Raw genomic sequence first — 15,416 nt, 5'->3', positions numbered from 1 at the left:
TTCGTGTCGCTCACGTTAGATATGATTAAAATTATTGTTAGAAGGAGGGATATATCTCGGAATACAAATTTGCTAAGTTTACTAGCCACCTCTCAGCGCTAATATCAGGAAATACGACATATGTTTAACGTTTACATACATTATACGCAAACGGAGTTTTGGAAATCTAGCAGAGTATGTAGCCGCGGGAAGCATTGTGAATAGGGCCTTATGAGTTCGGAGATGCGAGTTTTTATGCAAAACAAACCTAACTTATTCAAGTACGCCTTTGCATGAAACTTGCATAGAGACTGGCTAAATGACGACGTTATGCACAATGTTTGCTTTGAATGCACCTGAATTTGTATTTTTAACCGACTCCGTTAAAAACCGTTGTCCATTTGAGATTTAAACTGTTCCTAGGAATGGAATTCGTAAAATGATCTTTATTTTTTAAGCAGTAAAGCTTTTATAGTGTAATTCTGTTTCCAACAATTAGGGATTTCATTTCGCCGGCACTGCGACCAATTTCCGTAGTCCAGTGGAATTAAAATAGCGGAGATGAGCACGAGGCATTGCAGTCGAAGATACTTCAAGGGATATTCAGCTATTAACCTCATTGAACCGATTTTACTCTTGTTTTACCTTTTCCTTTGCTTAACACATTTATCATTAAAAACCTCCGTAAATATATACTTATGTATTGAAAAGAAACTTTTGTTTTATGTAACATTTTCTTTAGCATATTAAAGTCCCCCGGGGTCTACTGAGTTGATGGATGAAGTTACTGTGTAGAGTTGATTCAACAATCTACCGAGCTTATTTTACGAAGTTGGAAGTATTCCAATTACTTCATTCCATTCACCTTGAGTAAATTATCAAGTGACAAACAAGAGGACATTATACTCTAATGATTTGGTATTGGTCCTATGTTAGCGCCTTTTTCTGTAACAAACCGTTTGACAAAACATTTCCTGTCTGTAGCCTTGGGACTATTACTGTAGCAATAAAGTGGGCGATTAAAGTAGGACTACGTCGTAAACAATTAAGATAGCAGTGAAATTCTCCTTCATTATTTCTTATAGCTGTTTTTTTATGTACGAAAATTTACAAGCGTTCCTACGTTTTCATCTATCTTTTATAATTATATTATTTAACGGTAATACTTACAAATACAGAATGCCACACATTAATTTCCGAAAATTTTGAAAATGGCTGCCGAATAAAAAACTCACATTGCTAATTTGTGTGGTCATTGTTTAATGAAAAGTGTCATACGAGTAGTATATTCCTCTGCGCAGTGTGTATAAGTGATTTATTATATTGAATGATCCACGAGTATATTTCAATATCAGTCTACAAAAAAAAAAACACAAGATGTCCGAAGCACGTAAAGCAACTCCCAGTCTCCGGCGCGCTATTGTCTCGGGACTGGCATGAATTTAATCAGCTCCAACAAGGTGTGTGTATAAAACATCCGCTACAAAGTGGATTGAACTAGATGTGTTGCGGAAATCTTATTATTCTTACTTTGTGTTTTCATACTTTCTTAAAGATAAAGATTTCATTTTAAATTACAGATATCTCTCATGCTTTTAATATTCTAGCTTTATAAACCGTTTCTAAGTTCGTAAGGTAATATATATTGACATATTGACAAAACTATACCCTAAGCAAGCTAACATAGTCTTATACTTTTTATGTAGTAATGAGAATATGTGAAGATAGCATATTTTACGTTCAAAATATTATAAGTAACGTTAAATTACAATACCGTAACATCAGTAAAGCACATTTTGCAGGTTAATGAGAAATCAGAGATGCTTTAAAGAATATAAAGCGTGTATTGTAAAAATTCGTTATAAATGCAGATTTATTCGAGGAACGGTTCAAGGTATTTAAAATTGGCCACTAAACGATCCCCTGTATAGATCGGTGGCAGTAACGATGGAATAATTACACAATGATCCACATTACAAATGCAAAAATCTGGACCCCTGATGCATATAAAATGGATCTTTAAATGTGGTTGGAGTGGTGAAAAATTGCACATTGATGTGACGTTCAATGGATAAGTGATTTGTCCCTAATAACCTTTTTACGGAATTGGAACCGTCCGCATTGTTCTGTTAATTCAATTTTTTTTGTGGTAAACTTATAGAATATGAGTAACGAAAGTTCATATATTAAGCATTGTTCTCATATGAAAAAAAACATTGATTCTTTGTTTTTATATACTATAAGTAAGAATTCGCTTTCGTTAAAAATACATAATCAATTCGACAGATTTCCCTAAACTTTGATATACAATACGGTTTCATGTAAAATAACCAGATTGCTATATTGATTTTTTTTATAAAAACCTTAACGATTATAAATATTTAATCATCATTTTATTATGCCAATAGAAAAAAAATATTTTTAAAAGACTAATCAGGTGTTCAGATGCAAATCGTAATCGCGAGTTAATAAATTAGATCGAGTTAACAAAGATAATTTTTATCTCGTCAAGATATTTGAGCATTTTTGTCTAGTTCGCCGTTTTATCCCTCCACAGTCTTAAGCAGCTTTCAAACATCACTAATGACTGAACAAATATACATCTGCATATGACCTGGCCGAGCACTCTCGACCCGTTCCGCAATTTGTCGGCACAAAAAAGCTGCGGAACCGAGTCCCTTTGTTCCCTTCATAGAAAAATATCTAATTTTAAACTTCATCAGTATACATGATCAGGATTCTCAGATAACAATCTAGAGTTAAAGTTTTAATTGCCTTCTGTTTTTCATTATAGCTCCACGTACTCGTATTTGTTTCCCTAATACTAGTTCAGAGTAACGTAATTTTTCTCACTAAATTACCTGACATGACAAAAATATATTCTTATAATAAACTGCCATCAAAGTTAATCACTATTTTTCTTAAGGGGACCGCTTTAAACACACCACTAACCACTTCTGTTTTAGCATAATGTAATCAGTGACTTCTATACTCGTATAATGAACTTGATATTTATAAACATAGAGTATAAACAACAGTGAGTTCACACTATAAGCATAATTAGGATATTCCCCAGTGTGGTAAGAGAAAATAAACAGAGCCCTCCTACCGAGCTAGAATAACTTCACTCAACTAAAAGTGACACACGGTTTGCGACCGTCGGGCCGTGGTTTGTTGATACCGCTCGAACAAATGTAGACATATTAATCTACTAAATTATTAATATTTCATAAATCAATTGATATTCACGATTCGAGCTTTGGAATTTCGATAGTCCCTCGATGAATTTAATTTAGTCTTTAACATAATAATTTTAAAACGGCCACATTTCAATAATAACTGTTTCATTTAAGAAATTATTTTATCTTTATTTTAATAATTTGCTACACAGGACGTGTGAATTATTTTATATATATATAAATTATATATATATTTCTTCAACTATTAAAAGTCGATTTATTACTCCTGACAAACATAGGAATAAATCCTTAATTTTTTTTCAACTAAAAATAAATCGTTTACATGTTCTGTTAATTATAACGTGCACAGTGCAGTTGATTTAATGTAGGGAGGGAGATAATATTATGCGAGGAGCCATTCACCCAATCCGGCTAATTAGCCTTTGTTATTTTATGTTAATAAATTTCATCCCGATTACCGGAGACTGTAGCCGGGTTATATTTTACTTTCATTATATAGACGTGTATTTTAAGATTCATATTAGAAGGTGTGTCTTATAAAAAATTTCGATGAAATTGAGAACGTTTCACCCTATTTTTGTCGTCCTTTGTAGGAGATGTTCCGAGGGTTGCCATATAGATATGCAAATGTTTTCAATAAGGGTAGATATGGAGTTGTGACATAAGGATATACAGCCTGAATATTCGTTGTATTGTATAAATTACGAAAGACTCAGTAAGTTTTATTTCCGAAGTAAAAAATTAGATGCTTAGAAATAAAAAGCATAAATTTATAAAATTTATTTTAAGTGAACAGAAAAAGAAATTCTTTGGTATAATATAATATAAAAAATTAAGAACAAAGTAATACAGGATTATACAAAAACGCTTTAAAAACTGGAATTATCTTAATATTCGCTAAATTTGAACAAACAGTTGCGCTCAACATACGAGCGTTCGCCATGTGTTGCTATTAACAGCTTACATGGCGACGAGATATTTAAATTATATTAATTAAAATAATATTTTTCTCATGTTTAATCATAAAATGAAATCTAGAATAGCAACCTTATTTATAGTGAAGTCACGAAAAATATTGAAAAGAAAAAAGTAAAGTAAAACAATTTTAAAATCGGATCGTATTTAAAACTTGGAACTACAATATCAATAGTTCAAATTGCTCGGGGAACATAGCTCGTGTTGATCTTGTAAGTTTTGAATGGGTCCAATTTAGATCAATTTCATCGCAAGGCCCAGACGCATTCCCGGATTTGTTGGGATGAACTTTTATTGACATACAATCCGGGGTACGTGTACCCTATGTTACAAGATAATGTTACAAAGCACTTTTAATTCAATGTAATTTTTATTTAGACTTACTTTTATTTGAAAGTTTAATTTTTTTTGGTTAAGATTTATGACTCCTTTTTCTTCTATTATAAATTAAATAAAACTTAATACATTGCATATATATTTCGAAAGTACGTAAAATACAAATTACAGTACTTACAACCTGAATATGAAGTAATATGTATGTAAAATACGTAATTTTTCTACGTATCATCCACTTAGTATTATTTGTAGACAGATGAGCTCATAACCTACACAAACCCCTTACACTTCATAACGTGATTACAGCACGTACTTTGATGCCTAAACAAATATACCTTATCATTGTGTCTTCATTTTAAAATGGCGCCCAACCTGGGACCCTTTTAATGCTACCCGCAATCCGCTACAATTCTGAATAATTTGAACATTAAATAGTAATATATTCTTTTGAAGGTAAATTAAGTAATCCTTGCTGTTCCAATGATTAACATGCAAAAAATAAAATTGATTTTATACATAAATCAATCGATAGTTCTAAAATCGTAATTTTTTTAAATTCCTTATTTGTTTATTTTGATCAAACGGACTGTGGTATTAGAGATTTTGCTCTTAAACTATCATTTAAAATAAATATACATTTAGTTATGATATTTTAAAATGTTATTTCATTTCCACAGAATATTAAAAGGAAACGTAAAAATAGTTAAAATCGAGTAATAATCCAAACGCGGCCGTGTCATTTGGAAATGAAGATATATCTGTTTAAATTTTTTGAGACGGTAGTATCACAGCGCGCGTGTCCAAATGATGCCTGAGTGGGGTCTCTTTAATAAGGGTCGTTACACACTGTTTGTACTGATGCTGGAATCTCTTAATTTCGCACCCGCCTTGTCCATAAGCTCTGTAAATAGTATTCTGTGCCTTTGACGCTTGAAATAAAGCAGGATAGAAATTGTTCGAGTTTGTGAGCACTTTTGACAAGCTTCAAACAATTTATCAGAGAGTTTTCATGATAACTACGCGTGTTGTATTGATAATACGATTTTAGGGTATACTTTACTCAGTTAGTTGTTTTCTTTTTTTTCATTTACATTTATTTTTTTTTCTTTTCAAATAATCTATTTACCTACCAAAGGAATAATTCAGTAAAATAAAAAGTTTTATCATAACTTAATCTGTTTAATATATACGTTACTTATCACGTAAATGGTAGTTTTGAACGTTATATATTCTCAAGTTTACGTTTAATAACTGGCTGTTGAGTTTATAATTGGTTGTCTCGGGACATAGGTTTATCAATTGCTGTGAGCTTGCCGACTTGATGACTTGGGACAGACGACCTACAGGTAATTGTAATACATTGTCATTAAATTTATGAGCTGGGGCTGCTACACTAATATTATCATTGACTTGATATATATATTTTGAAAGACAATTGAAGCAAAAAAATATTGTTGTTACTAATATAAGTTATATGAAGAGTGTAATAGGATGAAGCTACTAACTATAGTACATTGAAAGTGGAATAAAAACTAAGTTACTTCTATTCAGAACATTCCTATTCAATGATAATTGGTACTCGAATAAAATGAAGTTTACAAAGTTGAAACGGTGAAATCTACCTGATAAGTAAAAAAATATCGTCTTTAAATCTCCTTCAATCTTCGAATCCATCTCTGGGCCTTTCATAGCTGTCAATTTTTGTACAAAAAGAAAGTTTTGCAAGGATTACTCTGGCTTTCGAGTTTTATAAAAATGGAATCCAATTATTCCCGACGTTTCAGACATTTTAACATTGTCTTAGTTAACTAAATTTATTCAGGCCTAAAGCTGAAAAATTGAAATTGAGGGCACTTTTTCATTTTAATGAAAATGAGCACGTCTTATAGGTTAACGGGATATTTTGTAACCTACCCGAGAGAAGTTTATTCACTCGGAGCCATCTTAAAATAACCCCAATTTGGATGAAAATCTTTCTTGAGATATGACAGTTTTGATGGAAGATGTTCCAAACATCCACAGACATAATGGAGTATTTCAAATTATACGTAATTTTATTTCACATACCTAACAGTATATGGTATAAATATCGACAATATTACATTAAACTAGTGCAAGGCGAGAATTAATTTAAAACGTACTACAAAAAACCTATATACATGGCCTAGTAATCTCGGGTTATAGGCTGTAAATAAATTAATTGCCAGCGGTCACAATTTACGGCTTTGTCTGGGCCAGCAGTTTGGATGAGTTTGTCAATGTTGTAATCAATGGCAAAGGTCACTGGAGTCTGGCCAAGAGAAAGGCTCGTAAAGACCCCACGGCGCCACAATTTGTGCACCTGTCATAACTTGTCAAATAACTCTTAACGTATTGGTTTATAAATGTTTGCATAATACGGCAAGTTATTACGGTTGTGTATACCGTGTTGGCCTCGTAAATATTTGTTGCAGTTAACTTGCACCTACTGCTTCACGTCCATTCAAGTTTCAATGAAGCCGGCGGAATGTATTTATATTAATTTGTCAGAAATATATTAATTTAAATTTTATTATATGTAGAGAAACATTATTATTTTCGGCTACAGCATATATTATGTTTTGTATTGTTCTAATTAGCTTTATTAAATAATGGAGTTGATCCTATTTTTAATAGTTTAAACTTTAAATAATATTCGATTTATAAGCAGATAAAATAAAAAGCTTAAAATTATGTAGCGAATTTATAATAATGTTGACGTCACATATTAGACTTTCAATTATATTTGTGAAATGCGAAATCAAAATGTAACTTCAATAACAGTTGACAAAAAAAGCGTAAACAAAACAAAATACAAAATACAGAGTCGTCTAAGTAAAAATGAAAAGAATAAAAAGTAAACCAGCGAGATTACGTTGTAATATTTTGGAGTGAAACCGACTGCATTTTGTACATCTATTTTGTTTGACACCGAGTTATTCTCTCCATTAACAAGTAAATATTTTTGTTGAACCAACTTATGACAATACTATTATATTTTATAACATTACTTTCCTTATATTACGTAACATAAATATGACATTTCAAACATTATGATACAATTAGTTATGTGTAGTTTATATGGTACAGTATATGCAACATAAAGTGATCGGAAAACGAGAATTCAAGAAAAGGGTAAAGTAACCTCTAATATAATATAATAAATAACATTCAAAATGAACAACATCACTTCTTCAAGTCATATAAATTATGTGAAGGCATTTAAATTATTTGAAACTCTTGCGAATCTTAATAATGGAGTACTGCACATCATTTAACTCACGAAAAAAAAACGCGGCCAGCACAATAACCATGAAAGGCTTTTGTTGCCTTCGCAAAAAAGACACGACTCTGAAGTTGTGTCATAAAAAGGCCGTAGTGGAGGCATGTTATTAAACGAATAAGTTTATAGTTTCCATAAAATATCTCCAACAAGACCCCGGTAATATGACGTAGCTGGATATTCTAAAATATATCCCTGGATCTAAGACATCACGATTTACTCTCACGAGATAAGTGTTGTTGAAGGTCCATTCGTTGTTATAAATAATATGAGCCATATAAACAGTTGCTGGAAGTTCATTTTGTTTAAATTTTTATAGGATTTTATCTTTGATGCTGTTGACAGTTAAAGTATCACTTTCAATAATATCCACCTAGGAGATAACGTCGTATATTATTTCTCATTTAATATCCTATAATATTACCAAGCGAATGGGATGCGAATAGAATTGGGCAGTCCGATAATTCCTTTAACAGCGACAACACAAAAGGGCAGCCCATCGGATTTGCTCTCTACTTCGCTTAATGACGTTTTTGTCTGCCCTGTCTCCGCGCCCGTAATCTTGTATTTCGAAATTATTGATCCGAGAGAATTTTCGGATTAGATGTGTTAATATTATTTTGAGCATTTTCCTTTGTGTCCGATATACTTTTGTCCGGTATTGTGCCGTTTCGGCGTTATCCGTCCGGGACAATAAACTAAAACGTAGTTGAAGTTTACACGGTCAGTGACTACTAAGTATAATCAAATCAATATCTCTTTTCAGATTGATATTATTGTACGTTAAAAAATGTTTGTTTAATATTTATTTACAAAAGGTATGGATTGCATTGAAAGTTTTCTGTATTTAGTTATTATTAGATATATGTATGTATAGGTAATTTTTACTTTTTGTTATGTTTTTACGTCCAGTCTAATTCGCCCAGTGTATCCTATTCCTAAGATGGTAACTCCACATCGTTTATCCAAAGCCGTTTCTTATATAACGATGATGTTTAAGATATTTAATAAAAAAGACTTCCTCGTCCGATTAAAAAAATTGTCTGAGAACTGCTTATATTTAAAATGCTCATGTAATATTATAAAGGAGTTTCTATTCTATATTTTAATGTTATAATTATATTCATTCAAATGTAGACCATAAAAGCAAGGATTAAGATACATAATAATGTTTCCATTATGTAAAGATAAATCATGTTTCATGAAAGAAATGTGGCTTCATCGTGATATGAAGTCGCCTTTTACGAGAATTAATACCGAGCTTCCGTAAGCAAAGAGAGAAAGGCAGTAATAGGATATTGGGATTAACTTTGTTATATAATATTGATTTATAGCCACAGAACACGTGCTTCATACAGTCATAATACCCGCTACATATACTTATTTCACTATTAATAATGATAAAAGTCTATTGTGTACGAGGATTTCAGTTGGCGATTACGATTAATTAAACTCCTTTTTTGATGTACTCAATAAAATATTCCAAGATAAATATCCTCCGCAATTTAATGTTAATCTGGCGTATATATAAAAGGATCAGGAATTCAGTAGATATATTCATTATAACATGGAGCCAAACCATTCTGAGTAGTGGACTGCATCGCGCGACCACTAATTAAAACTCAAGCGCTGGCCTCAACACTCGATTTTGGACTTTTTGTTTGTGCATAACTAACTTCCTTCGCATTTATTGTCGGAGTATTCCATTATACATACCAATGTTCTCATGTCCGGCTTAAAGTTTAATGAGCTTGGATATTAGGTCGAAATTAAGTGGGGTGGTCAATTAAATGTTACTACTAAGTAGAACGTGTATCTGTATCCGTTTTTAAGAATACATCATTAACCAATTTAGTTCTTTGAATTATTTGTATTTAATTTGTAATGTTATGTTAGTTACATTACTCAATACAAGTTCCTTGGTAGTAATTATCAACTTTATAGTTGTCTGTTAAAACGTACGCCATAATAGGTTAGCATCATATATGACGAGGGTCGTTGACATTCAGGCTTTAGGGTTCACGAAAATCTATAATTTTATGATTGATTCATTTCATGTGAAATATTTAGGTAAGTATATGTTGATTCTAAATTAAATTTGTACATGGTTTTATTAAGATATTTTATAATTATGCATGTAAATTTTACATATTAAACTATCCGGAGTAAAAATATGAACAGTCATATAAGAATTTCATTAAAGCTCTTCGTATGTATAAAACTGTATATAATTATGTAAATTTCATTGAACTAACCCGCATACAGATGATACATTAGGGATGTGATCGCGGCCAGCGAACACACTTGTAAAGCAATACAGTGGAGTGTTTGCGGACAGCGTTCGGTGAAAATGTGTACGATGTTTTCAACGTGGATTAAGAGCGTTCTGTTTTAATAGCCGATAATATGTACATCGATTGTGATACTCGATTGAATTCTGTCAATATGATTAATTTTAATTGTATCAAACTTCGTGTTGATAAAATTCCTGAAATAGATGCATCTCCAAATAATTTAGCGGCCATTCATTACCATTTAACCTAAACTTGGCTATTAAAGACATATGCGGCATAAAACAAGATAGAAACAACTAGTTTGAATGCTCTAAATGCCGTATAAACCCGCTACCCGCTTTAAGACCACGATTTAGTTTGGTTAAGGGTTGTCAAGTTGTAGCCAAGTTCTAATATATTGTTAATAATACAGTGATAGTACTGTCGGTAGTGGCTTGTTGGTTTTTTGTGCTGTGTTGTTTTAAAATTACTACTCATGATTATCACTATTACTCAATATAGGACACCTAATCAAAATTCCAAGGTACAATAAGATATTTTAAAGATATGTCTTCCAGATACAAAGAACATTTAAGATTTTGAATCAAACTAAAATTTTACTGATAATAGTGAGGGGAAAATACTTAATACTCACCGGCATAGTCTGACTGCCGTGAAGACTAGTGATGGCTGCCTGAGCCTCCTGGTGAGAACTGTATTTGACAAACGCGCACCCTGCACAAAACACGCAATATAAATAACAAGCAATTTATAAAAATAATAATAAGAAAAAACTAAACGATAAAATTATTATTAAAATTGTGAGGCTTCCAAAATGTTTTACCTTAAGTGTATCGTAATTATAATTATGTTGTATAATCCTATTAACATAAACACATTAAGGCCTCTTACTAAAACTATTCCTGACAGTCTATTCCAAACTGTCTCCCCAATGTGTCTCACACTTGAAAATGTCACATCATATTAATGTAATTTGCATACATTTGAATGAATAAGCTATGACAAAAGCTGTAAGGGACATTGAGTTCATTTGAGAACAATGAGGTTAGGGACGATTGAAATTTAACATCGGTGCACTTAAATATTAATGTTGTAAGCACTGTTTAATATTAATTACAATTAGGGACCATTTTGGGAATAACTTCCAATGAGACAACAAAAATTTTTGGACAACATCTGAGGATTAGTGAGTATCCGATGAGGAACAGAGATCACGACAAAACAAAAATCAACAAGAGATTTCATAAATAGAATTCCACTCCATTTCCATTCGTCGCTAAAAGCATCTGCCGAAAAAGTTTACTACTAAAAAAAAATCTTAAACAACAGTGCGCATTGGGATTATCATTCAATTTTACAATAACAAGCTGTCAGAGCACTGAGTATCGGGTACCTTATCAATCTTGCTTCCCGCAGGTGTGGCAAGTTAGACACCACATACGAAAAAATATCAACAGTAAAAAGGCGAATGTGTATTCGTTTAATGATGACGGATGATTATCAAGATGAGACTATCGAACCCAGTTTTGGATTTAACAACTAAATCACCGATGATCTCTGACACGTTTTGCTCCTAACTCCCTTTTCTGTGACAGAAAATTAGAAAGGCGAAAGGTGTTTTTACATTTTTCTTTATCTTACTCGTAAATCCGTGAAATCTTAAGCAATGCCTACTCAAATATTTTATGTCGTCTCATTGTGTTTACTTTTATGTTATGTTTTTCTTCGCAAACATGACTGAGCTTTCATTTATTGGGTTTTAACCTGATTTATTTATATGAATAACGCTTTTAAATCTGAAAAGAATAATCTATTAAAATATCTTCAAAGTTATGTTTCATGCTTGCCCTAATTTATATCTTTAATTTATACCAGGTATATGTATATATATTTAAATAGAATTATATACTCAACAAAATAGAGATGTTTTTAGTGTTTAAAATGACTATTAATTATTAACTTTTAAATGACTGGGAAAATGAGTGGCTTCTTATTGAATCAGCGTCCACGGAATCTTGCGGCGAATAAAGAGTGTACCAAAGAGATTGCGGACTTTTATCTTTTGTGACAGTCTTCAAAGGAATTATGCTTGATTGGTTTCATTCGTTACGACTGCTTGGACACGCTTGATTTAGTTTCCTTAAAATTCACAACCATTTTTTCTGGTATTTGATTAAATAGCACATTTTATGTAACATTCCTTTTATTCGACGGAAATTGCAATTCGTGTGACAAAGAATAGTTTCTTTTCTTTCAGTACTCTATTGTGACAGTAAAAATATTTAAAATGTAAGAGTATATTAAGATAAAAACCCATAAAAAGCTACAACTTCTAAACTAATAATCGGAAGCTATTTAACGATTGACGATATCCGGACGACGGGCTGGCGCCGCTACAATGAGATCCAACATTAAGGTAACGTTTGCAAGTGAGAACTCAAAAGTTTGAACTTTGAACTATTCACTGCAGAGAAACTTGGACGCAATTTGTAATGCTGTTATCGGGGCACGCATGGCGGCGTCGGGCTAAAGACTTGCCGTATTTGCGTCTAAAGCTTTAGAGTTTCCAGACTCGGTTATTTGCATTTTCGAACTATTTCCATGTATAATATATAATCGTTGAATATTAATTAAGATATATTAATTTTTTTGCATAGTTACATGTAAAATAATCTGATGTCAAAACACACATGTTACATAGAAAGATATATTGAGGTAAACAGTATTCTCACCCGCCGCATTTCTGTTTATTCATAAAGGGGCCTTTTTTTCACAGTATTTTTTGAATGTCGTTTATTTTCTCGTGCAGGTATTAAAGCTGTTAGCAATAGTTGATATAGGCGTAAATTATTACGCGCTTCTGCTTTTTATTACGCGAGGGTGTTTAGAACAGTCTGTAAGCTGTACATATAAAATATTGCGAACACTGATTACTTTACTTTATACAAAGTATAGTTTCTATCGATTGAGTTATATAAGTAAATTTTTTCGTTTTTTATGTGTGAATAAAATATTGGCAAGTTTTTTATTATATATCAGACGTGGTTATATTGCACATGTTGTATGTTTTTACTGAAGCTATTGTGAGAGGGATCAATAACGACACGTATCACAGCCTATAATATCGGCCCGGCGTCCGTGCGTTCGGTGTTCTGCAGGTAACTTGGCGATCGTCCAAAGATCTGTTTTCCTGTTGGCATAGAACTTGCAGATCAGTTTTTATCACCCGAAAGGCCTTTATTGTCGACAGATACCGTCCGAAATGTTCTCGTGTCGCCAAATATTATTGGATGGTTTTATGTATCGGAAACATTATATTTTTAAAAGTTTGGCACTCGAACGCTTCTTATTTCAAATCTCGTCTAGATATGAAATAGTTTATTGCTTAATGGCGTCTTTATCTAAAGAGTTTACAACCCCGTGGCGGGTTTATTCTGATGTTTTTGTCATTTTCAATTTAATATATAATGAGAGGTTGTTTAGTGTCTTTGTAACATATAAATAAAATAAGTGGAAACATGATATTTTTTTTACGAATTAATTAGACTTCTATATTTAGATAGTCTAGTATTTATTACATATGGGAGTAATGAAAAAAAAAACACCGTTTTTCCAGATAAAACTGTAGTCAAAATCTTTTTTAATGTAAAAGTAATCTCATGAATCTAATATTGATGGTTGAGTTATCCCCTCCCAAAATTGATATTGGCTAATCAGTCCAAAGATAATTATAAAATTACAGAAAAAAATATCATAGCAGTTAATTTATTAAAATGTTAGATTTGTATTTGTATTGTGGGTCGTGGTTCTGGAGTTGTAATCACAAGTTATCCGAACGCTTCACAAAAATGTCATGACTATGTAATTCCTCTCATTTCCATTTTGATGCGAGTTTAGTAACTCTAGGAATAGTGATTCCATACGCAAACACGACGTAGCAAAGAAAAGGTATGTTGAATATAACACCTGATGTATTTTCTACCACCTAACAAATATATAACACCTGATGTTTTTCTACTGTGTATTAATTCACTATATTTAGTTTTCATTGAATTGAACACATGTATATTTGTATTCTTAACAGAATTTCATACGTCTTTGTTGTGTCAAAAGAAAGAACGAGTGTAGGTGTTAACAGCAATTGGTTTTGTATTTATTTATGTCGGACTTGTTTGGTTGTACCAAATAGTTTTCGATAAATATTTGTTTTGTGACGTCACAATTCATGAAAAGGTTTTTTTCCTTTTGTACCTCACGTCTTTGATATCAACTATCTCATCTGAAGATCAGCGGATATTCTGGGAGGAATGTTTCAAAATTTTGATGTGAATAAAAATCTAAGAGTTTTTAGTCTGTGCTTAATGAAAAGAAAACCAAAAATAATTTGTAAAAGAGAAAAAAAAGAGAGATGTAAATAAAATCTAAGTCAGGAATATTTTATTGTATATGGTTACCGTCAAGTCAACATCAGGGATCTGAGAGGACTCACCTTCCCCTAAAGATTTTTGCGTAATAGATTTTGTGTTTAAGGGATTCCACTTACGTTGTTTGAATAAGATACGTCTTGATGTATTTTTGATTGCAGACTCAACTTGTTTCTGAGGAATTATGCTGAGTGCTTCCAATTTAGCTTAATATGTTTAAACGTAGTCAATTTAGTATAATGTGAAACATTTATAATTGCTCGATAACTGATTTTTTTTTTGATTTTGAATCAAATTCTATAACGGATATATTTAATTAGTTTTATTACAGTGACATGAAAAATAAAAGATGTATATTTTTTTAATCAATACTAGTGGTCGTCTAAAGACATGATCATTAAAATGGGATGATTTATGGTCATTTGTATTAAAAGTAACTCTTTTGTTGAAAGATTAAATAAATCTAGAATATTTTAAACTTTCAAGGTATAGCATAATCCTTTTATATAAAATGTCCATACAATATTTAAATCATGTTGCAAATAAAGAGATATAGTCGAAAATTTGCCGTAGATCAATACCTTTTAACTTTACTCTGTACTTTCATTCGTCTGCTGATAACAACTTCATTGAAACAACTTTCCCTTATCAGGCTCTTTGAAATATTACCGAGTTTTTGATATTTGGAAACAGGCGAGAATAAAATGAAATCCGAACAGGAATAAAGTTATTAAAATTTAACATTTAGAACTAAATTTGATTTTAGAACATTATAACATAATATATTATGTTACAAATGTTTGAGGTAACTAAAGAGATCATAAAATCTAGACCAGCCGTTCGCTTAACTTTCCTCAAAATACTCAATATGTACGGTGTATAGCTGTAATAAAGCGCGCGTAAAACT

General features: G+C 31.7%; 3 protein-coding genes across 6 annotated transcripts in view; 1 reads left to right on the top strand and 2 right to left on the bottom strand.

Annotated features, from left to right (window-relative positions):
- Positions 1-11,515, bottom strand: part of LOC116768315 (putative mediator of RNA polymerase II transcription subunit 26) — a 41,531-nt gene extending 30,016 nt beyond the window's left edge. Inside the window, exon 1 of the mRNA XM_061526824.1 lies at positions 11,506-11,515. The gene's annotated coding sequence lies outside the window, so the exon portion shown is untranslated. The remainder of the gene's footprint in view (positions 1-11,505) is intronic.
- LOC116768781 (CUGBP Elav-like family member 4) overlaps positions 1-15,416 on the bottom strand; it is a 281,956-nt gene that overhangs the window by 13,893 nt on the left and 252,647 nt on the right. For all 3 annotated transcript variants that reach the window (XM_061526812.1, XM_061526815.1, XM_032659604.2), the window contains one exon: positions 10,720-10,799. In XM_061526812.1, coding sequence (XP_061382796.1) covers positions 10,720-10,799 — 80 coding nt within the window. The remainder of the gene's footprint in view (positions 1-10,719; positions 10,800-15,416) is intronic.
- LOC116768782 (parkin coregulated gene protein homolog) overlaps positions 1-15,416 on the top strand; it is a 204,071-nt gene that overhangs the window by 17,376 nt on the left and 171,279 nt on the right. The window lies entirely within an intron of this gene.

The sequence above is a fragment of the Danaus plexippus genome, chromosome 4 (genome assembly GCF_018135715.1).
Source record: "Danaus plexippus chromosome 4, MEX_DaPlex, whole genome shotgun sequence".
Classification (NCBI taxonomy): domain Eukaryota; kingdom Metazoa; phylum Arthropoda; class Insecta; order Lepidoptera; family Nymphalidae; genus Danaus; species Danaus plexippus.
Note: the sequence above shows the minus strand (reverse complement) of the source record. Positions and strands in the feature narration are given on the sequence as shown.